The following is a 26,929-nucleotide window of genomic DNA, read 5'->3' as shown; positions in this document are numbered from 1 at the left end:
TTTGTCCCTGGGAGGGTGGGCAGGCCCTGGCACAGGGTGCCCAGAGCAGCTGGGGCTGCCCCTGGATCCCTGGCAGTGCCCAAGGCCAGGCTGGACACTGGGGCTGGGAGCAGCCTGGGACAGTGGGAGGTGTCCTTCCCATGGCAGGAGGAGTGGAATTAAATGTTGGTTAAAATTCTTTCCCACCCAAAGCATTCCATAATTCCATGATTCACCTTCCGCAGCTGAGATGTGCTGCACAACAAACATCATTCTGGAGGAATTTTAAACTCACATCTCACAGAGGAATATTTTTACATATCCAACATGCAACAGAAAATGCAGAAGTCACTGATCCACGACACAAGTTTGTTATAATGAAAAATGTCAGTACTGGTTATGTGACTGTAAGAAACAGGCAACTGAACATACGAACCACAAGTTTTTAAGGTCAATACCACTGTCAATCCCAACAGATCTCATTACCTGAATCACACTGAGAAGTCTCTCAGGGCAACTTGGCTTTCCTGGGCTCAGTTCCTTCTTCAAACATTTAAATGACCAGCTAAAAAGGTGGGAAAAATACCAAGTGAGGTTTTTTTTCTCCAAGAAAGCAGCGGTTTTCCACAGAAAAATCACACTGCCTTGTTACACAGCTGCAATACGGTGCTGGTTTTCCCCTGGTTGCGGCTCCCGTTAACTCCAAAGCAATGGAGCCTGAACATTCCTGGTGTCCCGTTAATGCTAAAGCAGTGGAGCCTGCACATTCCGGGTGTCCCGTTAATTCCAAAGCAATGGAGCCTCAACATTCCGGGTGTCCCGTTAATTCTAAAGCAGTGGAGACTGCACATTCCGGGTCCAAAGCAATGGAGTCTACACGTTCCGGATCTCCCGTTAATTCCAAAGCAATGGAACCTGCACATCCCGAGTCCCTGCCAGCAGCTGTTCTGCGGCCGGAGGGAACACCGGGGCACGGCCAAACCAGCGGCCCCCACCCACAGCCCAGTGACCCCCGGCCCCCGCTGGGCGCTCCCCCGCGCCGGGCCCGGCGGCCCCGCCGCTCCCACCTGCGCCGGTGCCGGGGCTCCCGGGGCTGCCGGCGGCTCCAGGGGCGGCCGGGCCGCCTCAGCCGCCTCAGCCGCGCTCCAACGGTCCCGGCCGCCGCCGCGCGGCGCCCCGGCCAATCAGGACCCGCCTCCGCCGGGGGCGCGCGGCCCCCCGCCAATCCGCGCCCGCCCGGGCCCGCCCGCTCGCGCGCGCCAGCCAATCGGTGGCCAGCGCCGCCTGGCGCGCTCCCGCCTCCGCCACAGCGCGCGCGCGCCGCGCGGCGCTCACCCCGGGGCGCGGCGGGACCGCGCAGGCGCAGCGCGAGCCGCCGAGGGGGCGCCCCGCCCCCGGCCCGCCCTGAGGGGCTGGGGCCGCCTGAGGGGAGCGAGGCGGGTCGCGGTGTTGGCAGGGGCAGCCTTGGTACTCCGTCAGTCATGGCCACCCCTCACAGCTGTGAGCGACTGCCGTGCCGTCAGCATCCAGCCACAGCCATTGCTCATCTCCATCCCCTCAGCTCCGAGGGCTGGAGCCTGGCTGGGAGAGCTGGGAATGTTCAGGCTGGAGAAGAGAAGGGTCCGGGGAGACCTTAGAGCCCCTTCCAGTGTCTAAAGAGGCTCCAAGAGAGTTGGAGAGGGACTGGGGACAAGACCTGGAAGGACAAGACAAGGTAGAATGGCTTCCCAGTGCCAGAGGGCAGGGCTGGATGGGATATTGGGAAGGAATTGTTCCCTGGGAGGGTGGGCAGGCCCTGGCCCAGGGTGCCCAGAGCAGCTGGGGCTGCCCCTGGATCCCTGGCAGTGCCCAAGGCCAGGCTGGACATTGGGGCTGGGAGCAGCCTGGGACAGTGGGAGGTGTCCCTGCCCATGGCAGGGGTGGCACTGGGTGAGTGTGAGGTCCCTTCCCACCCAAACCATTCCATGGATCTATGTTTCTATGGGTTGTGAGGGCAGCTTTGGCTCGTAAGGACCTGTGCCCCCGAAGGACGTGTCCCCTGTTCCCGGGGCAGCCTGCTCACAGCTTCTGCCGTGTGCCACAGCTCCCCTGCCACAGCACAGCCGGTGTTTCGAATGACACCGGCTCCGTCGTGGAGAACAGCGTTCCATGGCCTCTGGGGATGTCACAGCCCGCCTCGCCAGCAGCCGCCGGCAGCACCAACAGTGCCGGCAGCGCCCGCTCCGTCAGCGACTCCTGAGGAGCATCCGGCACGGCGGGCATCTGTTCCCGGCTCTTCTGCTCCCTGTGGAAATGCCACAGTTCCTCCTGCAGACGTTGCCTGTGCCCGCAGGAAGGGAGGAGAATTCCTACACCGAGCGTGGAGAGGAGGGACCATTCACGGTTTGCACTAGTGGGAGGGAGATGTTTGTCAAGAAATAGGAAAACGAGAGGGGAAAGTGCTGCTGAGACGTTGTAGCTGGTGCTGTGGCGATGCTCATCCCGAGCTGTCTGCGCCAATGACGGTGCTCGGTTTGTCCCGGAATTCCGGAGCCAACCCCACGGGTGGCAGTGGAACCGAATTAGGGAGGGGTGGTGGGAAGGGTGATTCCAGCTGGCTGCATTACATCCTAAACCCAGCAGCAGCCAAAGCAGCATTTGGAAAAGCCGTCTGCCGTGGGCTATAGGGAGACGTGCTGGAACCTGGAAAAACACCAGATGGTGCCATGGCTTTAGTTATTTCTTTATGCCTCTGACACTGCGAGTTCAGGCTTCCCTCTCCTCTGTGGGCTGTGCCCATCCTCCTTCTTCCCAAGGGTCCCAGGGGAATTCTGCCTGGCTAGAAAAAAAAAAGGGTTTTACTTACTGAACAACGAGATAGAGCCATTAATTACTCACAGTGATTAAAAAGGAGAAGAAATTAAAGTCTAGTGATGCCACCAAGATGCCACCTGAGGGCTGGGGTGGATTATTCCCACTGGCAGGCCTCCAACCCCTTCCATACTTAAAATACAGAATTGTTGATACTTTTAATGTATTCAGGGAAAAGAAATCCCAGCTCTTGCACATTCCTCAGTGCTGCTGATTTTACCGAGTTGTTAAGTGCATTCGGAGTTTTCCTGTCAGAAATCAGGGGAGTTGGTTACACACCTGTTTCCCTGAATCCCTCCATTTAAGGGAAATCAAGTTCCTATCACTTGATACAGTTCCATGTTCCTGAAGTGTCTTGGGACCCCAAGAAGTGAGGGGACTGCAGATTTTATTAAGGCTGAGTAGTAAACCAAAGTTGTCCCCTTAAAATGTGCCAAAAGAAAATTTAACAGATGCCGCCCACGGCTTGTAAAGCCAGGGAAGTGCAGTTCGCTGTTGGGGGAAAGCAAAAGGAAATCCCTGAAAACCCCCATCGGCAGGAGTCGAGGCCCAAATGGTTTCAGAGAGCAGAAGATGGACCATGACGGTGAAACACACGCGTGTCTGTCCGTGTGCTGAGGAACCACGGGATCGCACGTTCATTTCCAGAGACGGCGCTGTGGGAGGAACAGAATCCGCGGTAGGACATGAGCCACGGGGAAGGATTCTGTCTGGTGCCATGTCCTGAGGGCACGGGTATTCCAGTGCCAGGTTGGGAATGGGCTGTTGGGAGCAGCCCTCGGATCCCCCTCTGTGCCAGATGCTAAGGTGGAATTTTATACATTGTATAAGGTGGTCTGGAAGTGCTACGGAGTCGGTTTGTGAGCTCATCCTTGGGACACCTCTGGACACCAGATTAAAACCTGTGTCCATGAGGCTCAAGGTAGCACCCATCCCATCAGGACAGGTGAATCCCATCCACTGGGAAGCAGGCCCGCAGGAAGCTGTGGTAGCTGCAGCACGTTCACTGCCCGGGGGATCACATCCCTGGGATCACGCCTGGAGGAGCCCAGAGCCCTCCAAAGGTAAAAAGCTCTCAGCCCACCTTTTCCACTATAAAATCCGCAATGCACCATCAGAGAAGTCAGAACTGAAAGGCAAAGGAGACCAGTTCAGTTGAGTTTTGCACTGGGAGGGGAGGGCTGGGAGGGGCAGCAGTACCAGGGGAATACGGGAGGTTTGTTCGGAAGTGCAGCAGCTCCAACACTTCGCCATTTTATATTTTATCTCACCCATGTACCTTAAATAGGAACCAACTCTCAAGGCTGTCATTCCCTCTCAGGTGTGAGGTGGCTTTGCAGGTGGGGCAGGCAGCTGGGATGAGGAGGTCTGGGATGAAGGCAGGATCCCTCTGGACACGGAGCCGAGGCACAGGAGGGACAGCCCTGCCCAGCCCCTGCATTCTCCTCTCAGTGCAGGGGTGGTTCAAGTCCCCATCCTGCCCAGCGCAGCTCTGACAGCTGGGTGCCACGGTTTGTCTTTGCAGGACATCCCAACAACAATCAAGGACAGAAGTACCAGTTCCACACCTTTCCAGGGGTCATTTTTGTACCTTTGACCCTGATATGTTCACACTGCTCCTTTTCCCACCTCATTTCCTCCCCTGCACATCCCAGGGGCAGAACCGCTGCACCCAGCTCTGGGTTACAGACAGGATCCCGGAACACTCACTGGATTAAATGGAATAAATGTCATTTGAGATTCACCTGAGCCAACAAGGGCCTCACAGAGCAGGGCATGGGGCTGGTGCAGCCACCTCTGGGCTCCAATCTGCCCCCACCCTCCCTCAGCAGGGACTGTGTTCCCTGGCTGGGTGCAGCCTGGGGCCAGGCGCTCCAGGGGTCTCCTCCTGCTCCCCAGATTGGCACCCCCAGTGCTGGGGGATTGGCTGCTGGGCCCAAGGAAGAGCTCCAGGAGGAGCTGGGATTTGCAGCACATGGAGCTGCGTCTGGTCAGACCCCTCAGCCTGCTCTCAGTGCCCTGGTGGGACCCCGCTCCCAATGGGAATTCAATTCTGACAGCTGCCAAGATGCATTGACCTCTGCAGGGAGATTTTCACCAAAAGCCCTGCAGTGAAGAAATCCCCAGCTTTGCTGGAGTTCCCCTGAAATCACTGATGGAGGTTTGGTGTCTGAATCCCCTGTAAGCACCACGAGAGGCTCCCGCAGGCTGGCGTCAGTCAAAGGTTGGATTCCATGAGCTTGGAGGTCTTTTCCAACCTAAATGATTCTGTGGAGAACCCCCCCATTTACTCCCATTCCAGGGCTGGAGCAAACCCGGTTGCTCTGGGCTGGGTTTGGCCGAGCAGGGCTGCAGCAGCTTTGGCTGTGCAGGGCCATCGTTGTGGGGAGGATCCATCCCGGCTCCTGGTCTTCCCACGTGGATCACTCCAGGTGGTCACGAGGAAAACAGAACCATTTACGGCAACACAGGCAGGACACAGGACTGGGAAGTGTCTGAAGGCTCTCAAACTGCTAAAACCTTCCCCAAGCCCTTTGCTCTGGGCTTGTGCTTCCCTGCAGAGCTCCCACCCGCTCTCCCCCCAGGCTCCTTTCCCTTGGTTTTGTGTTTTTAAACACTATTACATCTCAGATCCAACCAGCTCAAATACTTTTTAATACATTGAAAATGTAAAATAAAACATATACGAAGTACATACAGTATATATATACACATATTTCAAATACTTAAAATTCTTATGTAAAATATGATTTTTTTTCTATATTATTTGTGTAAAAATACATTTTCAAATGGTGTCACCTCGATTTTGCTGTACAGACCCTCAAGCCCAATCGAAGTCCCTTTTAAAAAGGCAAAAGACAAAGGTTTAGAATTTTTGGAACTGTGTTTACAGGCCTGTTGTCCACACAGGAAAAGCCTCTGGGAAACAGTATTGGATTGCTTCTTTGTGAGAATTCCCGTTTTTATTGCATTAACGGCAGGAAATGAATCTTCTCAGTTGTGCTGCAGTAACCCCCGCTGGCCTGGCCGAGGAACTGCCCTCCGGTACCCTGTCACCACCTCAGAACCCCTCCTTTGCCCGCTCTTTACAGATACTAAAATATATATTACTTAAAATATATTACTGTAAGCTCTTAGACTCGCTCTGCACGAATAGCAAACGTAAGCATTAAAAACAACCCAGGGACCGAGGAACGCTCGGGGCCGCTCCCTCCCGGCACCCGCCCGAGCCGCACTCGGAGCGCTCTGCCCACCCGCGATTGATCTGTGCTAATCAAAGTGATCGCTCGGGACCCTCCCACATTCCCGCTGTGGGATCCTGCAGCGGGAAACCCCAGCCCGGTCCTGTTCTCCCGACCTTCCCGTGGGTCACAGGAACCATCGGCCTGAGCCTCCCCGGAGGAGAGAAGCCCCAAACCCGCTCCACCCTCCCGGCCCGGGGCTGTCTTTGCTGCCTCCCTCCTGAGGATCCCTCCTGAGCGCCCCTCCCAGTAACGACCTGACCAGGAACTGCTGCTCCAGCAGCTGTTTTGTGCAACCAAAAAAAATCCAACTCCCCAACCAGTGCAACTGCTTGGAACCTCCTCTTTCCTGTGAATTCCAGGAGGGACGGTAAAATTCCTTCCCTTGCTGCCCCCCTGGCTCAAAACCTGAGCCCCCAGAGCCGCGCTGGCGCCTCCGGTGTCCATGGGGTTTGGGGCTGGGAAGCGAAGCGTTGGTCAGGCTCCAATTCCAGTTCTGTGTCCTGAAAAGGGAAACTGAAACCTCTTCCCTTACTCAGGTTCCTTTCCCTGCCACAAACACTCTGACATCAGGCTCTGGAAATCCCGGATTTTTGATGCCACCATTCCCTGCAGTGCTGTTAAATTCATTCCTCCTGGGGGACCACAGTCTAATGCTTTAAACCCCGTCACGACATCCCTTTATTATAAATCCCGTGTGGAGGTGGATTTACTGTCTGTGGGAAGGGCGGATGATGGGAAGGAGCCTCAGCAGTGGGACAGGCTGATCCCACCCCAGGAACTGCACAGGCTGCAGCATTCCCCCTTCTGAAACCCATCATCCCACACCCAGCTGCAGCACATGCGGAACTTCCAGGGCTCTGTCCCTATTCCAGGGAGTACCTCAGGGATTATTACACTGAGCCCGTTGTCCCGAACAATTCCCTCACACTCGGTGCCCTCTGCTCACCCACGGAGATGCTCCGCCAGGCTGCACCAGGAGCGTGCTCAAACCTCAGGCGGGCACCGAGAGAATCGATTTCCTTAAAAAGAAACGGAAGAAAAGTAGCCCAAGCAAAGTGTTGATCCATGAAATGGAACTAAGGCACTGACAGGTGTGAACTCCCGAGTCACCAACACGATCCTACCCCGGCCAACGCCAGCCTGGGGCCACCTCCACATCCAGGATCACCGACTGTCCCACCCCAGGTCAGCCCCTCCTGGCATGGCCAGGCCAGATGGGCACATTCCCATGGGATGGCTCAGGGAACGGCGGCTCCCTGCGCTGCCAGGGAACGGGCACAGCAACCCCAATCCACACTCAGCAGAGGACAGCTGGAAATCCAACGGGAGGAACCAGCTGGAGCCACAGCCAGGGCGGTGACGGTTTGGGAAACGCCAGGGGAGCTCTGGAAGAGTTTTCCAGCGGCAGCTGCAGCAGCTGGAACGCCTGTGAGTGCTCAGGGCCACAGGTCCCTCCTCATCCTCTGCTTCTCCCTCTCCAGCAGCCTGGAAAAACACCCTGAGAGGAGCCAAGGCAAGACCAGAAGTGACCCAAGCGTGCAGCGAAACCCCTCCCTCTCCCCTGAGAACGACTCGGTGAGTTGCATAACCAGGACCAAACTGCGCACTGGACTCTCCCGGGCTGTCCCAGCCAGGAATGGAAGTGTCTGTCCACGATCACAGGAAGGAACTTCCTTCCTGTCTGGGTGAGGCCTGAGGGAGGAATGGACAGATCCTGCTCTCAGCTCCAAACCAGCCCACACTGCGTCCGCAGGTTTACAAAAACGCAGGAATTCCTCTTCCTGAACAAGAGCTGGAAGCGGGAAGTGGCAGGAACACGCACAGGCCGGGGGTTCTCGGGCTACCACCACCACCACCACCACCATGGGTGTGAGATGCTCGTGGGGACAATCCTGTGCAATTTATTGAGATTTCAGTTTTAGATTTAAAAAATTGAGTTCATTTCTAATCCCTAAATCCTCCTCACCACAGGATGCTCGAGCAGTGATGTGGAATCACGACAGTGGGAGTCACTGCTCCGCAATAAATTTAAGATGACGGAACCCAGAGCAGGTGATGCTGCAGCTCCTGCTGCTCTGGAGGCGGCTGCACTCCCTGGGCAGGGAAGGAAACGCTCCTGCTACCACGGGATCAAGTCTGCAACTCCCTTTTCCTTATCATCACCAACTAAATGACAGTCATGGAATATGCTGTGCTGCAAGGGATCCACAGGGACCATCCAGCCCAACTCCTGACCCTGCACAGACACCCCAGCAATCTGCCTGAGAGCGTTGTCCAAAGGCTCCTGGAGCTCTGGCAGCCTTGGACACCACTTGTTCCTTGGAAAATCACCCAGGGAATTACTTCTGCTCCTCACCACCAGTGCCAGGTTCCTGGGGAGAAGGGGTGGGGAGCAGTAGTACCAAGGAGAGGGGAAGGGAAGGCTGAGAACCCCGTGCACACTCAGCTGCCCCACTGCTGTGGGAATATTGCTTCAGCTTTAAAAGGCCTTTGGATTAAAAGTGAATTCAGTGCTTCTCCATCACAAACATACATAGCTCTGTTCCCTGACCAGGGTGCAGCAAGGCCCCCACCCGCCCCGGCAGAGGAACAGCCCTTGAGTGACTCGTGCTCCATCAGCATCCTCAGCTCCCGGGAACACGGGGCCGCTGTGCTTTGATTTCCATCAGTCCAAGTGAAGGAATCCAGGAACTGACAGGGAGTACAGGTGTCACCAGCCATGTCCCTGGTCAGGTCTGAGGGGCTGCCCCAGCACCCCTCCCTCAGCTGAGCCCCAGCTGAGCTGAGCTCAGCCCAATTTGGTATTCCAAACACAAAGAGCCGCCCAGCAAGGCCCAGGCTGACACTCATTTGCCTTTCCCTACACCCAGAAAATACAAAATCTTGGATAGAGACTGGAGATGTCTGACCATGGGGGTGTTTGGACAAGCACAAAGCGCTTCCCAGAGCACGCCAGGACCAAGAGTGATGCTTCGTGCCCTTCACCTGCCCCCGTGTCCCAAGAGCAGCTGGCTCTGGGCCGTGGGATGGCAGCTCCCAGGGAATGCCCAGGAGCAGATTCCTGCCCAGTCCTGCCAGGCCAAGCACAGCTGTGTGACCCCTGCTCTGGTGGGACACCCTCAGACCCAGACTGAGCTGTTCTGGTGACCCCCAACCCCATGGTCAGTACAGCTCCTTCTTGCAGTTCCACCAGCAGCACAGCCGGACCCCACCTCCCTTCAGCTCGGTTACTGGGAGAAGAGGGGTTTGCAAACCAGGAACACCAGCCCGTATTGCACAGCCCAGGAGCCTTCTGGGAACAGCCAGGTCACAGGGGAAAGGCAATGGATGGAAATGCTGGCACCCCATCGGTGGTGCCTCCCCATTCCCGGGGATTTGAACTGGGAGCAGCCAAGGGAGCCTGCTCAGGGCTCCTGCCTTGGTGCTCCATCACCACACACGGCCGGACTCTGATTATCCCATTCCCTTTGCCAAGAGAAGACCAACAATGGGCTATGGGCTGGATCCCCCGGGGAGAGCAGAGCTCAGCAAACATGCTCAGAGCAGGCTGGGGTTACTGGAACTGCAGTACAAGTCAAACACTATCTCCTAAAAGATTGAAAAAATATCTTTAAACAAAATAATGTGGCATATTTACATAATTCCTTAAGTGCAAACTCTTGTCACAATTCACGTAGTCGAGCGCGATTTCGACTCCCTGTACAAGAAGGTGCTCTTTCGTTAATGAAAGAAGGACTCTACTCTGTATTCCTGATTCAGTAACGTGTCTCTTGTGCAAGGCAGTAAAATTCCTGTTTCTTCCCAAGATACTTCCGAAAGCAGCCCCTGGAGGAAGCCGTCCTGTTCCCCACGTGCCGCCCCTGTTACCGCACGACGAGGCAGGAGACACAGAGCTTGGAGGGGCCGATGCAGTCGTCATGGCAGAAGGCACCGCAGCCCTTGCACATGATCATGGCTTTCAACCTGCAGTAACATTTGGAAGGGGGATCCTCCATGCCGCCGTCCTCGGCGAATGGCTGCACCGGGAGGCTCTGCCCGTGGCCGCCGGAGTTCACAGCCTGGCCGGTGGGAATGGTGGTGACGGTCACGGAGAAGGACATGACGTTGCCCATGGAGCTGGCCAACTGGTTGCACTCAGACAGCCCGGTCACGAGTGAGCCCTGGCCTATGTCGGGCGAGGTGGAGACGTTTATTGTGCCGCTGTAGCTGGGCCCCAGGAGCTGCGCCCCGGCACTCCCAGGCAGCTTCGGGGGGTGCGGGGCAGGGAGCAGCGGAGGCTGCGGCTGCGCCGAGTCCGGGGACGGGGCGGGGGGCCCAAAGAGCTCTGTGCTGCCGTGCCCCTTGCCCCTCATGGCGTGGGCCATCTGCTCCTGCGCCGCCTGCAGCAGGTCCCGGGCCAGCGCGGGGCCGTCCAGCGCTGGTGCGTTCTCCTTGGGGCCGGCTGCCGGCAGTGCCGGAGCTGCCTCGGCCTTGCCAGCCTTGGTCCCCAGGGAGCCGGGGTCCGCAGGGCCGGTGCCGTGTGAGCCCTGCTCCTTCTCCCCCTGCCCCGACCCCTGCGCTGCCCATGGCTCCTCTTTGATGCCGATGTGCTCCCGTTCATCCCCGGAGCTCTCGTCATCCGCGTCCTCCTCGCTGCTGCTGCCCTGGCCACCCATCTCCTCGCACTCCCCAAACTCTGCCCTGGCACCGTCGGCGGGGCTGCTCAGCCCCAGGCGGGGCTCGGGGTTCAGGGAGAAGCCTCTCCTCAAACTCTCCGAGCCGCGGCCGTAGGTGGAGATGTTGAGCAGGTAGTGCCCAGACATGGCGGGCTTGGACGTCCTCCTGCCCGTGAAGCCCAGCATGAATCTCTGGCTGGTGGAGCTGTTTTCCACTGGGAAACCTGAGTGTGGGAGGTTCAGCTGCGAGGGCTGAAGGATGGGCAGCAGGTTCTGCCTCTGCACCTTCTTGATGAGAGTCTGCAGGATCTGCTCCTGGGTCGATTTGCTCAGCGCCTCGTGGCACTGGTGCTGCTCAGGACTGGGGGCCTTTCCCGAGGGCAGCGGGAAGGTCCTTGGAATGTGAGGCAGAGGCCTGTTCTTGCAGATCTTCCCGAGCTGCTGTGGGGGCAAACTCGATGGTCTGTCCCCCGCCTCAGCACCGTTCCCCGCTGCACCGGGAGCTGCTGCCCCCTTCTCTTCCTGAGGAGCCACGGGGACAGTTTTCACGTCTGCTTTGGTGAGCGGCTTGGGCAGGATCTGCTCCAGAGGGACGCTCTTGCCTTGGAGCAGCTGGGTGACCAAAGGGTTGTTGGCAGGAATGCTGGAGCTCACTCTGGGCAGGGCCCCACCGGGAGGAGATTTAAGGCTGGGTGCTACTGAGGAGGTGCTGGAGGGTGGGACGGGCGCGCCCACAGCTCCAGCCTGGGCTCCGGGGCCTGCGGGTGGCAGGGAGGACACCAGAGGGGAAGGAGCTTTGCTTTTGGCAAGGTCAGAGCCGGTCCCTCCTGAGGCCGTGGGTGCTCCCGGGGTTCCGCTGGCGCCGCTGGGTCCATTCCCGGCCACCGGAGGCCCCCGGGCCGGGGCAGGAGGGGCTGTCCCTGCCTGGTCCCCAGTGCCGGCGTGTGGGGACCCCAGTGTGGCCCCCGCACCGTTCCCTAGCGCCGGGGCTGCCGCAGGGCCGGGGGCTCGGGGCACCACGGGGGCCCCTGGCTGTAGTTGTGCTCCAGGAGGATGGCAAGGAGCTCCCGGCTCCGCCTGGCTCTCCACCTGGGAACGGGGCCCTGGGCCCTGGGGAAGAAACCTTCTCGAACCTCCCCCGCTTCCAGTTCCTGCCAGTTCCAGTGCGTTTGCTCCAGTTGCAGTTTGGGTGGCTCCACCGGGGTCTCTCCCGTCTCCCCCCCTGCCCGGGGGTCTCCCCCCGCCCGGGCCGGGCCCCGGCACAGCCCCCCCGGCCGAGGCGGCGGCGGCGGCGGCTGCTGCCCTCTGAGCCTTGGCCTGCTGGGCTCTCGCCTTGATGTCGGCCAAGGTCCTGGCCCCTGTCCTGCCCGGACTGCTGAGGGAGAAGGGGACACGTGCCCTGGGAGAGACCTGGCCCGCAGGAAATGGCATCGGGGAGATTCTGGACACGGGAATCTGGAACAGAGCAGGAGAAAAGCACAGCTGAGACACAGGGAAAGCTCGAGCCACAGGTTTAAGTATTTGCAGTTTCATCTTAGAGAACTGTTTGTGGCTGTGGAGAAATCCCTTTGGAAAAACCCCTCCTGTCCCTCCCTTGAGACAAGAGATGTGCCCGACTGTCACAAGCAGTTTTAGGCTGGTACAAACCCCGTGGCCCTGAGTGGAGCTCGTCCCTCGCAGGGAGAACCATCACACAGCATCACCCCAGAGCCCTCAGGCTCCCTCCCTGAAGGGCTGATCCAGCCCCCAGCCCTGTCAGCCCGTTCCTCTGTTTCCCATTATTCAGATGTGATTTCTGCCCTTTGAAAGGTGTCACCATCCTGCTTGACTCAGCCTTGCTCTTCCCCCTGGCTCACCCATCATTTGTCTCCTCAGTGCCTTTGTACAAAGCCATAATAACCCCTTGAGCTGGAGAAAAAATGCCAATCATTTACTCTTTCCTTCTAAAACCTTTCCCCCAATGTTCCAGCTGACTTTCCCTGTGTCTGCTCTTCCCATGTGCTCAGCCCTGCACCGAGCCTGGTGCTCCCCTGTTCCCCCTGCAGAGATCTCAGGGAGTTTATTTGAGGTTACATTTATTTTCCGTACCCATAAAAACCTTGCTGGATCCACTGAGCTCTGATCAACCACTTCACCCCTTCATTTTTGGGGAATGACACGTCTTGGGGACATGTCTGTCCCCATTTTCCCCTGCTTTTCAAGGGAAGCTATTCACCATCACCTTCAGCTCACTCTGTTGGTAAACTAAATCCCACCTTTCTTGCCCTGGCAGGCCAACCCTCCTTCCTGCATGACATTCCTCACCTCTTTTATGGCCAGTTTCCCCAGTTCTGTGTCACTGACAATTTCATTGATGCTTTCCTGCCTTTGTGCTGTTCTTATTAACATGGTGACAATGATGAGCTGCTTTTAAAGTTTTGAGTTTGCAGCCTTTTGGTACAAAAGGATATTAACAGGGGAGCAGAATTCCAAGGACATACAGGAATACAGGAATTCAGCTTCTGCCTGAGGCCCCAGAGCAGCCGGTTCAGCAGCAGCTGCCTGGTCCTACGGCCTGGCTCTCAAACCCCAGAGCATTTCTGTCCTGCTGCCTCCCCCTGCCCGCCCGAGCAGGGGCCCATTCCCTTCCTCCTTCCCAGGTGGCTTCTTGCAAAGCCTCAGCAGCCAAAGGGCCTCTGGTCCCGAGGTGTTCCCCAAAATGCTCCGTCCCTGCTCCTGCCTGGCACTGCTGCACTACAAACCAGACTGCAGTGCTGCCAGAGGGGCTGGCTTTACCCACGGTGTCTGGGCTAGCGGCAGGGGATGGCACCCACTCCTCTGGATGAGGATGGCACTCACTCCTCTGGCCCTGGGTCTCCCCCCCTGCCAGCTGCCTGCTCTCCTGGCTGCACCTCACGGCCTTGCAGAGCCTCTGCAGCTCCCTGTCTGCAGCCTGGGACAGTGGGAGGTGTCCCTGCCCGTGGCATGGGTGGGGTGAGATGGGCTCCAAGGTCCCTTCCAACCCAGAGCTCTTTGGGTTTGGTGAGCTGGTGGGAGCCCTGGCTGAGCCCCGCGTGAGGCCGGGCCGGGCTCTGTCCCTGCTCTGCTCACCTTGAGCGGGGGCACCCGCGGCACGGCCGGCCCCGCGCCGGGAAAGGGCTGGTTCCGAAAGGCCTGGTGGTGCTGGCAGGGCTCCGCCACACGTGGCTTCTTCTCGGGGCTGGCTGGAGCCTCCTCCCTGCTCTCCGACTTCCTCTTGTGGGCCTCCACACTGACCTCCATGGCCTGGCTACCGAGGGGCTTCTTGTCCTGCATGTCCAGAGCCACCGCAGGGCTTTGCACCTTCGCCGCTCCTTCGGCTGCCTCGGGGCTCTTTGGTTTGCTGGGGGCACCCGGAGTCTCCTTCCCTGGCCCCTCCTTCCCCAGCCCGGGATTCCTCTGCTCCTCTGGCTTCTGGCTGGCAGCACTTTGGGGTTCCTGGGGCAGGGCCTCTCCGTGGACTCTCTCTCTGACGGGGCCGGAGCGGTCGCCGGCTCTCGCCGCCCGTCGGTCCGGGGAGGCCTCGGCGGGCTTGGCCGCCTTGGGCTGCGCGTCCTCTGTGCCCTCCTGTCCCGCTCCTCTCCTGGCCGCTGCCCCCTGCGCTGGTTGTGCTCTGGGCTCCGACGGGGACGTGCCCTGCTCCCGGCGTGGGGCCGGGGGGCTGCGGGGCCGGGCGGGCTCTGCCTCGGGCTGTGCCGTCAGCCGCTCCGACTCCTCGGGGCTCAGCCCAGAACTGCCAAGGAAAACAGAGGCTTTGCTTGGTAAAACATCCCTGCAAAACCATCCTGTCCTCAGGGAAATGGCGGCAGGGTTCTCTGAATAAACTCCCTAAATAAATGTCTCACACACCCAATTCTGTGCCACAGCCATGGAGAACCTTCCCTACTGATAATCCTTCCACAGGAAACAGAAATCAGCAGCGAGGATTAAACCCAGCTAAATGCAGTGCATGGAACACGGGGTAGCTCCAGGCCTGTTCCAGACACCAGTTTTCCAGACTGCAAATCCAGTGAGTTTGGGCAACAGCAAATGTTCCCTGTCTGAGCCCCGACAGCCTCCTCTGCAGCACGGGACAACCCCGGCTCACACGGTGACATTGGCAGGAAGGGACTCTGAGAGGGGTCCCATCATCTCCTCCAGGGGAACATGGAATCTAATTCCCAGAGTGGTGTCTGGGACAACTTTTGTCCTTTTGGATTCACTTCATCCACCCTGCTAATGATTTTTCAGACTGGGGGTTCTTCCCAAACAGGACCCCACGAAGGTCTGGTGAAACCATGGATTGGTTCCCACCAGACAAGTTCTTAGGAACTGGAGGGAACTGAGGTCCTGCTCTTGCACACATCCCCTCCAGCTGTCCTGCTGTCCCCTGTCCCCCTAATGCTCCGAGACTGGGGCTGTTGTCACCTTCCCACGGGCAGAGACCTGCCTCAGGTGGCTGATAAAGCTCTTTGTGAGCTGCACTCCTGGCCTGGTTGTTGTTCCTACAGCCTGTATGGACGCTCCGCAGCCCCTGGCTCGCCCACAGCATCCCAACCACACCATGGAATGCCAGGAATAACCCAAATGCTCTGGATGGATGGGAGGCAAAGCGGTTGGCAGGGTGAGGACAAACGACAACCTGGCACAAAGCAGGATTAGAAGTTCCTGATCAGTTATTTACATGCGTGTGCTCCTTTCCAGGTCTCTCAGGAACTCCCTCAGAAACCCCAAATCCTCCCTGTAGCCCCAAAGGATGGAAAATCCTGAAGCAAGAGGAGGCACAGAATAAAAGCTTTGCAGATTTGGGGGTTTAACCAGGTGTGTGGGATGGGAGATGTGGGAATGCAGGGCCCGACCCTGAGGTGGGGCATGCTCGGCCACCACAGCTCCGAGGGCCTCCGGAGCCCCAGCTCCAGCAGAACCGTGCGGGTGGCTCCAAGCAAGGAGGGGAAGAGGTGTGAGGTGCCAGGACACCCTGCACTGGTCGAAGTGTGAGGTATCCTGGCAGCAAACACCTCACACCTGACCTGGATCCCGCCGGCATCTCCTGGTTTCCTGGAACCAGTTGGAGCCAGAGACCTCCCCCAGGTTCCAGGACTGATGAGACCCAACGTTCATGGATGGACCAACCCCAGCAGGAGCCCCTGGCCAGGCAGGGCACAGGACACAGCCAAGCTCTCACCTCTGCCCATAGTAGCTCTCAAAGAAGTGCTCCTTCCACAGCTCCACCTTCTTTTCCTTCTCGATTTCTTGTCGGATTCGGAGCTGCATTTCCGGGGTAAACTCTCCTGTGGAATGGAAGGGGGAATTCTGAGACAGGAAGGGGGTGGGTAATGGGGCACGGGCCCAGCTGGGTGTGTCCCAGGAGCCCGGGATGCTGCACCTGCCCTTGGCCCCAGCCTGAGCCCCAGGGGCTGCTCCAGGGCAATGAGGCAGTCAAGGGAACGGAGCGGGGAAGGGGCTGGAGCAGCAGGAGCGGCTGAGGGAGCTGGGAAAGGGGCTCAGGCTGGAGCAAAGGAGGCTCAGGGGGACCTTGTGGCTCTGCACAAGTCCCTGACAGGAGGGGGCAGCCGGGGGGGTCGGGCTCTGCTGGCAGGGAACAGGGCCAGGAGGAGAGGGAATGGCCTGAGCTGCCTCGTAAGGGCCTCACCACCCTCACAGGGAAAAATTTTTCCCCAGTATCGCATCTGAACATCCAAAGTTTGGCTCAAAGGACTGAGCACCCCATGCTGGTGACACTATGCTCTGCTCTGGAATGGAATTTCCCTTCTCTGCCCCCTCAGCAGTGCCTGTGTTTAGGTGCCCCAGCTCTGCTGTCAGTTGAGAAGATTTTAAACACGTTTCTCCCGCTTTTCTCATTTCCAGAGATTTGCTCCTTCTGCAGCCCCCTCTGCCTTGAGCCCCCCAGTGCTGGGCTTGCCTGGCTCCCCTGCCTGCACAGCCTGCAGCGAGTCCCTGCAGAGCTCCAGGTTCTCCAGCAACACCCTCCAGGCATTCCCCAGCCACTCCCCAGCTGCGGGGATGTGTGGGGAGGCTTTACCTTCCGACAGCCTCTCCTTCCAGCCCTGGGCAGCCGAGGTGAAGAACTCGTTGTTGAGCGCGGAGCTGCTGAGCTTCATCAGCCCATCAGCCCCCACCTGCGAGAGACAGAGCCCGGGGTCACTGCTGGCCACAGCCCGGGGTCACTGCTGGCAGGGCCAGTGTCCCTGGGCACAGCATGAGCCCAGCACTGCTCACATTCCTCGGGAACCTGCCTGGGGTTCACTCGGGAGAAACCCAAGAGCCCCAGCCCGGCTGTGCTCGGGCCAGGCTGGAGGCTGAAGGGAGCAGGTTTTGTGCCCGGCTCTGTGGAGGCCGGATTTTGTCACACAGCCCCCCCGGCCAGAATAAAGCAATGCCTCGGTGGGTGACACTAAAATCATGGTGGGGAGGAGTGGGGGTATTTCTCACAGCAATTCTGGAGGATTTGGGAACACTCCCACCAGCCCAGGTTGCTCCAAGCCCCAATGTCCAGCCTGGCCTTGGGCACTGCCAGGGATCCAGGGGCAGCCCCAGCTGCTCTGGGCACCCTGTGCCAGGGCCTGCCCACCCTCCCAGGGAACAATTCCTTCCCAATATCCCATCCAGCCCTGCCCTCTGGCACTGGGAAGCCATTCCCTGTGTCCTGTCCCTCCAGCCCTTGTCCCAGGTCTCTCTCCATCTTTCCTGTAGGCTCCCTTCAGGTCCTGGAAAGCCACAACGAGGTCACCCTGGAGCTGGATTCGCTCTCCCCTAACCCCGTGCCCCTCTCCCCCACAGGTACCCAGGGTACCACAACAGGAACGGGATCTCCACCTGGCATTGCCCTCTGCAGGCCGGAATGCCCAGGCTGTGCCGGAGCCCCAGGGGCTGCCCGTACCTGTCTGTCGACGTCGGGCAGCAGCAGCAGCAGGCGCTGCTGGCACTCGGGGGGCAGCACGGAGAACGTGTGCTTGTTGATCAGCGCCCGCAGGTTGGTGTTCACCAGGATCGAGTCCGGCGTCTCCACGTCGATCTCGGCGCACCGGGCTCTCTTCAGCTGCCCTGCAAGGGAGCACAGCTGGGTCACCCCTGGGCCGCCCTCCTCGGGGTCCCTGCGCACGGCAGTGCCACCGTGGGAGCCACCCCGCCGCTGGTTTTACCTCTGCACACACAGCGACCAACAGAGCCTGGAGATCCAGGCACAGAACGTTCCAGACCCACTCAGCCCACCTCCCTGGGACCCTGGCTGCCTGGGGCCTGGCAAGGAGGGTTCTCAGGAGGGTTCTACAACTCCTTTTCTGGTTTAAGCCTCCAGTTAAGGTCAGTTTGTTCCTGGGGATTTCTTTTGGACTTTGCTGCTCTGTGGCAATGCCTGTTCTCCCCAGAGGCACGATCTGGGATGGAGACCTCAGAATGAGAGAACGGCTGGAGATCAGGGAAGGTTCTTCCCCCAGAGGCTGCTGGGCACTGCCCCGGCTCCCCAGGGAATGGTCCCGGCCCCGAGGCTGCCAGAGCTCCAGGAGCGTTGGGACAGCGCTGCCAGGGATGCCCAGGGTGGGGTTGTTGGGGGGTCTGGGCAGGGCCAGGAGCTGCATTCCATGATCTTTGTGGGTCTCTTCCCACTCAGGACATTCCACGACTTTGTAAGAATATCCCTAAGTTCACCAGGTCAATCCCACCCTTGGAAAATGCAAAAGGAACCAGGAAGGCCGGGGAGGCCGAGAAAGCCCCAGCTCCAGTAAAGGGCTGAGGGCCAAATCCAGCGGGGCCTGAGGGATGGAGGAGATCCAGGAACGAATTTCTTTTCCTTTTTCATCTTATCAGGGTGTGTAGGTACATTAAAAAGCCCGTAAGTAATGCAGGTCCTTTTGTGCTCTCCAGCAGCTGGGAACTCGGAGGGGCCCGGCTGATGCAGACTGGGAAGGGCTGGTTTGAAGATGGCATTCTGAATTATCCCAATTCCCAGCAGACTGGCAGTGCCTTCCAGAGTCCCTCAGCAACAGAGTTATCACATTTCACTCCATTCTGCTGTTTCAGGCTTTTGTTCTGGCCCTGGAGCAGCCAAAGCTCTGGAGAAGCAGGGAAATCCATCTCTTACGTGCGTGGAGCCTGTCGGATCTCGGGAACGGCTTCTTCCCCAGCCCGGGCAGGGAGTTCTCGAGCTTCACCGAGGGCGAGGAGCTGGACGTGGAGTTTGGGGGGCTGCTGGAACGTCCATCCGCCTGCTTCCCTTCCCAACCTGCCGGAAAGGGAGACACTGGAACGCGGGGACACGCAGAGGAATCCTGCACGAGGATATTCCTGCGTGGAACGAAGGTTCTGCAACACCCAGACCTACCCCTGCAGCCCCAGCAGTTCCAGGACAGACACTCCTGTGCTCTTGGAGCACCTGCAGCCCAACACTGAGTGCAGGACATCCCTTGGAGCCACCAGAACATCCCAAAACAGAGGCATGGGCGGGCACACCGTGTGTGCTTTGGGTCCATTTCCCAGCTGATCCCCATTTATTTCCCACCTGTATCCGAGCCAGGCGTGGTCCCATTAACACTTCCAGGGTTAACGAGCTCCTGTCAGAGCTGTCACCTCTCCACACCTCTCATGTCCTTGCTAAACTTCACCCCTCTATTGCAGCTGTTGTTCTTCAGCCCACCTGGGGAATTCCTCCTCCTCCTCTTCCCAGTGCTCCGGAGACAGTTTCCCATCCTGGTTCCTCTCCCTCCCTTCCCTTCCTCACACAAGCTGTTCCAGCTCTGAATAAATCCCTGAAATTGTGGAATCAGAGCACTGCTTTCCACCAGAATGCTGTTCCCTCCCCCCCTCCATTTAATTTCCTGCTCTCTCTCCACACCTCCCACTGTCCCTGTTGGGAGCTGTCCCTGTACAGCACCATGGGACTCCAAGGAGAACAACACACAAGAGCCACTCGCGCCACAGGAACCTTCCAGGCCTTGACAGGGAGGGATTTACAGCCTGAGGGGCTCCTGAACACCCTGATCCCACGTGGAACCAGCTGAGGAAGAACTCAAGGAAAAGCCTGGGAGCAGGAAAAGATCCTGAGCTGAGCCTAAGGAAAGATCCTGAGGCTGGAGTTCCCCGGCAGGAAGGGCAGGACTTGCTGGGAGCTTCTGGCCTTTGCACCACTGGTGTCTCTCCCAGCAGGCAGGAGGAACAGCCACCAGGAATGAATCCCAGATCCTGCCCCAGGACAGGCTGAGGGTCAGGGGAGCTCCCAGGCACTCCCAGCTTCTCATGGCTCCTGGAACATCCGTACCCTGCCCTGTGAATTTCAGCAGGACATCCCCACAGTGACTCCCAGGATATGCAAATACAGATGTTTTTAATGCTGAGACTGCTGCTCCAGGACCCTCTCTGGCTGCTCCCACACCAGGGACGGAATGGGGACCCTGGGGATTCCTCTGGCTTGGAGAAGGACTGGCACAAGCTGGCCCTGTTCCACATCCCAGCTGCCTGCAGGGAATGATGTGGAATGCTGAGCCCTGCCAGGGATTGTCAGGGAGACTGAGCCTGTCCCAGTCCAGGGAATTCAGCAGGTGCCAGGGACTGCCTGAGGCCCAGCTCCTGTGCCCGGTGCTTTGGCAGGGAATAACCCGGAGGCAGATGCAGAATTCCTTCCCTCCACAGGCAGCTGTCTCTGCTCCCAGCACAGCTCCTTGGCTGAAGGACTGACAGCTGGGAAGGGAAGGAATTCTGGGACTGGGACGGGGCCAATAATTGATACTAATTAATTACCCACAGCACCAGGCTTTACTGGAGAGTTCGAGGGCTGAAAAAGCCCTGGGATTTGGGATTGGAGATGCAGTTTTGTTGGGATCTGGATGGGGGTTGGAGCAGCCTGGGACAGTGGAAGGTGTCCCTGCCCATGGCACTGGATGGGCTCTGAGATCCCTTCCCACCCAAGCAGTCTGGGATTCAGTGGTTCTGTGGCTCAGAACCAGGACCTGACCAAGCCCTCAGTTACTCTGGAAAGAAATCAGACAAAACTGGCTGCAAGTAACTACCAGGAATTTGGGATACCATGGAAAATCTGCTGCTGGCTGAGGAGCTCCTGCCCTAGCAGACCAGCCAGAGCAGAGCAGTGACCTCACTAATTCCTAACAGCACAAATTCTGGAAACCCCTCAGGGATCTTTCAGATGAGAACAGGACATGGAACCCACCACGGAAACAGAAACACCAGGAGAACCCTGAACAGGAACACCAGGAGGAAACCCTGCATGGGGTACGGGTGACCGGGAAAGTCACCGAGCACTGGGAGCAGCTTTTAACGAGCCAGTGGCACAGCCAGATCCATGCAGGATCCACCCAAGGTCTCTCCTTACCCGGTGCATCCCCCCCAGAACCCCAGCCCTGGAGACAGAAGCCGAGGATTTCAGAACAAGGAGCCGTTTGCCCTCCTGTCCCCGTCCCCAGGAGCGGCGCCCCGCACGTACCCGACTTCCCGGGCGCGGCGGCGGCCTTGGCCTTGAGCAGGACGTGCTGGTTAGAGGGCAGCGCCATTCCCGGCCCCATTCCCGGGGCCATTCCCGCCCGGCAGTGCTGCTGCTGCTGCTGCTGCTGCTGCTTCTGCTGCTGCTGCTTCAGGGCCTGCGGGACACAGAGCACCAGGGTCAGCCACACCGCAGAGCCTGCGGGACACGGCCCCGGCTCCCCACGCGGCAGCGGGATCGGGATCGGGAGTCCTGAATGCAGCCCGGCCTGGGACACCCCTCAGCTCCCCAGGACACCCCCGTGCCTGCCCAGTGGGACACGGGTGACAGAGGGATTGAACACCAACACCCTGCTACGAACGGACACCTCCGACCTCTGCAGCTGCACGTTCGCTGTCACCGAGCGTCCCCTCTTGTGCTGCCCCATGGAGAAAAGGACCTCCAGAGAAACACAGAGGAAGGATTCCTGGTCTGGAGTCAGCTCAAGAAGTAATCACACAAAGAACTTCAGAGTAAAAGCAGCACCCCGGAGCTCAGCCCATCTCCTGGGAGAGCAGCTTCCCAAACCCTCCACAGACACTGCCCTTAGCAAAGGGCTTTTGATGAGCACAGTAACAAAGATTCCAGCGCTGAAGAGAACAAAACAAAAACCTTTGTTTCAGGAAAGACTTAAAGCCACACCAGGACAGGGCCCCAGAGGCACCCGGGGCTCACACAGGAGGGGTTTGGATGAACCGCAAACCAAAGTTTCTGTTTGCAAAAACCAAAATCCAAACCCAGCTGACCTCGACAGCAGAAAAATACCAACAGATCAAGGATTCCATGGAATTTCAGAGCAGGAGTAACAGGATTTGTTGTGCTGCATGGACACAAATGAGGCAGACTGACAGCAGCAGGACTGGGATAACCAAGGGCCACCCTGGATCCTGTTTTCCCTTTATTAAATTGTTCCTACGCAGCCACTTCTCCCAGAGCTTGGAGAAGTGCTCAGCCAGAGGAAACACGGCAGAACTGAACTGACCTCCCGTTACTGAGGTCAAAAGCTTTCAAAGAGGAGAGATGAAAAGAGCCCTGGCATTCACAGGAATAAAACATCCCCAAACAAGTTCAAGGAAGGTTCTCAGATCCTGCCTGGGTGAAGCCCAGGGCACAGCGACCACCAGGGAAGCAGCGGCTGTGGGCGCTGCTGTGCCCAGGGCTGGCTGAACCCCACACGGCCACGTCTCGGGCTCTGGACACCGGCTGTGCTTTTCCCGGCTGAGCTAACACAGTTCCAGGTTTGCTCCCTGTGTCCCCTCAGCTCTTGGTCCCGCAGTGCTGGACGTGGGAACGGGAGGAAACTCCTTGGATGCCTCTTTAAATTCCGTGTCAGCGTTGCTCTTCTGATGCCTGTTCTAAACATTTGGGGGTTTCTTTGAATCTAAATTACACTGAATCCTGTCATAACAGGGGGATGGAGCAGCTCTCCTTGGGGAAGGGCTGGGAGAGTTGGGATTGTCCAGCCTGGAGAAGAGAAGCTCCAGGGCGACCTAACTGTGGCCTTCCAGGACCTGAAGGAGCCAAAAGGTAAGAGAGGGAGAGACAATTTACAAGGGCTGGAGGGACAGGACACAGGGAATGGCTTCCCAGTGCCAGAGGGCAGGGCTGGATGGGAACATTGGGCAGGAATTGTTCCCTGCAGGGTGGGCAGGCCCTGGCCCAGGGTGCCCAGAGCAGCTGGGGCTGCCCCTGGATCCCTGGCAGTGCCCAAGGCCAGGCTGGACATTGGGGCTGGGAGCAGCCTGGCACAGTGGGAGGTGTCCCTGCCCATGGCAGGGGTGGCACTGGGTGGGCTCTGAGGTCCCTTCCCACCCAAACCAATCCATGGGTCTGTGACAACCACAGAATAATTCTGGTGGGGAAGGACCTCGGGAGTCTCCAGCCCAACTCCTGCTCAGCCAGGGGCTCCTCCGGGCCTGGAAAGCTCCAGGGATGGAGGGGGCACAACCCCTCTGTGTCCTGATCCCACTGCTGGGCTGCTCCCACGGGGGAGAGCTCTGCCGTGGGTCCTTCCCTCAGCACTGAATGGATCTGAAATCCTCAGGATGCAAAAGCCCCATGGAGGTGGCACTTGGGGACACGGGCAGGGGTCAGTGGTGGCCTCAGCAGTGCTGGGAATGGTTGGACTCCATGGGCTCTGAGGGCTTTTCCAACCCAAACGATTTGGGAGTCGTGGAATCTCCAGCAGGATGAGCCAGTTTCAATTCTGACCTCCAAGCCAGGATTTTTCCAGAGGATCCTAAGGAATGCAGCCTGGCACCCTCCCCCAGGCTGTGGGGATGGCACAGGCACTGCTCAGCTGCATTGCCCAGGCTGAACTCTGGTGTGTGGATGAACCAAATCCTGGTTTCTGGAACAGCCCCATCCACATTCCCAGTCTGGCAGCACGTGGAGTCCCAGGGTTAAAGGTTCTCCCTCAGAAATCCACGCCCTCTTCCCTCCAGGAATGTTGTAATTACTGAGGAGGGGAGGGCTGAGCCAGCCAGCCCCCAGCAATAATCCAGGGCACAGACAGGATTAAGGACAGGGGAGTTCCTCTAATCCCCCTTTCACTCACACCGTGGTGTTCTCCAGCCCCGTCCCTCCTTCCCACCATCCCAATTTCCTCTTTTTAGCTGCCTTTTATAACTTCCAGTCCCAGCCCTGCCATGGGCAGGGACACCTCCCACTACCCCACGGTGCTCCCAGCCCCAATGTCCAGCCTGGTCCTGGACACTGCCAGGGATCCAGGGGCAGCCCCAGCTGCTCTGGGCACCCTGCGCCAGTCTGGTCATCCCTGTGAAGGGAAGAGCCTGTGTGGCTGCTGGGGAATGTTTGCCAGCCAGGATTAACGAGGGCTGAGGAACGCAGAGACTGTCATTAATATCCTGCTCAATTAGTGGGAAGCAATTTTCTGGGGATTCAAATGGAAGTGGGAGCTGGGCTTGGAAGCTCAGAGGAAAACCTGGCTGCAGTGACAACCCCCTCACAGCCTGAGCTCCCAGTGGGGAATCAAACAGCCACGTGGGAACAGGAAATTCCCAGAGCTGGCATCTCCTTTGGCACCACCTCAGCTCCCTGGGGCTGGAACCACAGCTCCCGTTCATCCTCCCCTTCCCTCCCTGCCCTCCTCAGTAACAGCCCCTGATGAGCGACTTCTCTCTCCCTGCAGATCCTTTCCCAAGGCCGGGGCACCTCAGGAATGCCATCCCGAGTGCTGCTTCTCCGCTGGAACAAGCCAGGGACTAGGCTGGGCTGGGAGAGCAAATCCTGCTGGGACACCTCGTGATTCCATCTGCTGTGAGCAGCTCCCACAGTCCCTGCACCTGATCCGTGACTCCTCACACACATTCCCCTTCCCAAGGGAAATCCAGCCCGGACAGAGCATTTCCTCTCTAAGGACCCTGGGAACCCGAGCAGTGCAGCTGGGGAAGCACCTGGGAACCCCACACTGGGGAAAATTCAGCTGCAATTTTGCATCAAGAGGAGCAGACATGAAGCACGAGCAGCTCCCACTCTGTGCTGTGCATGCAGGGAACAGGATCCACAACGGGCTTTCCATGAAAATTCCATGAAAAATTCCATGGAAATCAGTCACTCCTGCTCTGTGCCTCACAGCACCCAGGAGAGGAGCGATGCAAAGGCCCAGCGTTCTCCCTCCTTCTCCTCCAGACACTCTGTCCATGGCATTCCTGCTCTTTCCCCTTCGGACAGCCAGCACCCATGGAATTCCTGCTCTTGCCTTCCCCTGCCCTCCATGAGGACATGCAGCACCCATGGAATTCCTTGGGAGGGAAGTGCTGCCCACCAGGGGAAGAACTCAGTGCACTGAACTCCTTTCCCCCAAAGTCTGAATTTCCCAAACGCGTTTCCTCCGACAGCAGGAAGCCATGGAATCTCATCAAAGGACTGGGGAAAAGAAATCACATTTTATGCCTTTCTCTAAAGTAACAATTGTAAAAGTCCAGGCTTCTTTTAGGGAGAAATCAAAGGAACTGAGCAGCACAATATTCCCATCACCTTCAGGAGAGAGGGAAGCTCCAGGCAGGCCCTGGTTAGAGCCAGGCAGGACCCCTGGGGTTCCATCCCTGCCTGGAGCAGCTTCCCAGGACTGGTTTCCCAGGAAATCAAGGCACTGCCGAGATCTCCAGGGGCTCCCAGGCTCACTCACCTGCTTGAGAGCCTTCTTGCTGTGCTTCTGGGAGGAGGAGAGGCCCTTGCCTGGGATGGACGGGGAGGGGCAGCCGGACTGCGGGGAGGCTGTCGGGGCCAGGCGGGACGACACTGCGGGAACAGAGATGCAGATACAAATATAAAAATAAATATAAATATAAACACAAATATAAATCTATACAGACACAGGATCCCACCTTCCCACCCTCTCCTCCCCGTGTCAGAGCACCTCAGGAGCCTCCAGCACCTCCAGCACCTGTGACTGCTGGCAGGAAGGATCACTGCATTCCCTCCTTCCCGAGGGAGCTGTTCCCCACTGCAGGCAGCAGCTCCACGGCCAAATCCAGCTGGATCAGCTCTGGCCCATCTCTTTTTATTAAACCTGCAAACAGCTGCCTTCAGACCCCAGGGCAGCGTGAGGAAAGGCTCCAGCCCAGCCAGCTCCACGCTGGAATCACAGCCTGGCCATGGCCCTCTGCAATGGCCGGAGGTCGGGGCCCTCGCTGGCAGCAGCTCCTGCTTGGGGTCAATCCCAGCCCCTCGGCAGGCTGGGAATGTGCACGAGGTGCAGAGGAACAGGAGAGGACATCACCTAAAGCTCCTCTCTAAAAGGAAATAGGGGAATGCACAGGATGCCCCAGGAAATGAGGGTGTATTCCCAGTGGTCGAGTCCAGACATGGAGAGAAGTCCAGCCCAAGCCAGCCGGAGTCCCTGGAGTGAAGCTTCCAGCTCCAGGTGATTTAACCTTTAGAGAGCCTCATTACAAACAACTAATTGGGGAAGGGAATTAAACAACAGCTGCTCCAGTCGCCTGAATGAACCTGTCTGGCACAGGATACCCCAAATCCCAGGATCTGGGGACACCTCCCACTGGCCCAGGCTGCTCCAAGCCCCAATGTCCAGCCTGGCCTTGGGCACTGCCAGGGATCCAGGGGCAGCCCCAGCTGCTCTGGGCACCCTGTGCCAGGGCCTGCCCACCCTGCCAGGGAACAATTCCTCCCCAATCTCCCATCCAGCCCTGCCCTCTGGCACTGGGAAGCCATTCCCTGTGTCCTGTCCCTCCATGCCTTGTCCCCAGTCCCTCTCCAGCTCTCCTGGAGCCCCTTTAGGCCCTGCAAGGGGCTCGGAGTTCTCCCTGGAGCCTTCTCTTAATATGAAAAACCAGCAAAATTCAGCAAATTCCTGAACGTCTCAGGCCATGAATTTAGGAGGTGACAAAACCCCCGTGAGATCAGGGGAACCAGACGAGGAAGGTTTGGTGGTGGGGTGGCCCTGCCATGGGGGATAATCAAGAGTCACACATAAGGCAATTAATTAACACTTCAATTAATTAACACTTCCTGGGCAATCAGCAGAGAAGGAGCCAAGAGATAACGACCCAGCCCTTCATTAACTGCAGCCAGCAGGATCCTGCTCAGGGTCCACGGAGAAGGGAACCTCCCCGAAATAACGCCCCAGCAGAAGGCAACATTCCAATAAAACACACGGAGTCAGTAACAACCACAAAACCCAAAGCTCTCCTGCGGGCTGTGGGCAGCTGGGAACAGCAGGATCCTGGGCA

The 26,929-nt window shown here is 58.2% G+C and overlaps 2 protein-coding genes across 2 annotated transcripts in view; both read right to left on the bottom strand.

Annotated features, from left to right (window-relative positions):
- The window catches only part of DTNB (dystrobrevin beta), a 121,293-nt gene extending 120,164 nt beyond the window's left edge, over nt 1-1,129 (bottom strand). The window contains exons 1-2 of the mRNA XM_039568619.1: nt 1,047-1,129; nt 466-544 (exon numbers count right to left, since the gene is read on the bottom strand). The gene's annotated coding sequence lies outside the window, so the exon portion shown is untranslated. The remainder of the gene's footprint in view (nt 1-465; nt 545-1,046) is intronic.
- A 5,562-nt stretch (nt 1,130-6,691) lies between these two features.
- Nucleotides 6,692-25,482, bottom strand: ASXL2 (ASXL transcriptional regulator 2). The gene is made up of 8 exons (XM_039568674.1): nt 25,366-25,482; nt 21,180-21,333; nt 18,828-18,968; nt 17,628-17,791; nt 16,770-16,866; nt 15,912-16,017; nt 13,820-14,480; nt 6,692-12,184 (listed from the first exon to the last, which is right to left on the bottom strand). Exons 2-8 carry the CDS (start codon nt 21,268-21,270, stop codon nt 9,938-9,940), a joined length of 3,507 nt encoding a protein of 1,168 aa, XP_039424608.1. The 5' UTR covers nt 21,271-21,333; nt 25,366-25,482; the 3' UTR covers nt 6,692-9,937.
- Nucleotides 25,483-26,929: the final 1,447 nt, after the last annotated feature.

Source organism: Corvus cornix, chromosome 3, assembly GCF_000738735.6.
Source record: "Corvus cornix cornix isolate S_Up_H32 chromosome 3, ASM73873v5, whole genome shotgun sequence".
Classification (NCBI taxonomy): domain Eukaryota; kingdom Metazoa; phylum Chordata; class Aves; order Passeriformes; family Corvidae; genus Corvus; species Corvus cornix.
Note: the sequence above shows the minus strand (reverse complement) of the source record. Positions and strands in the feature narration are given on the sequence as shown.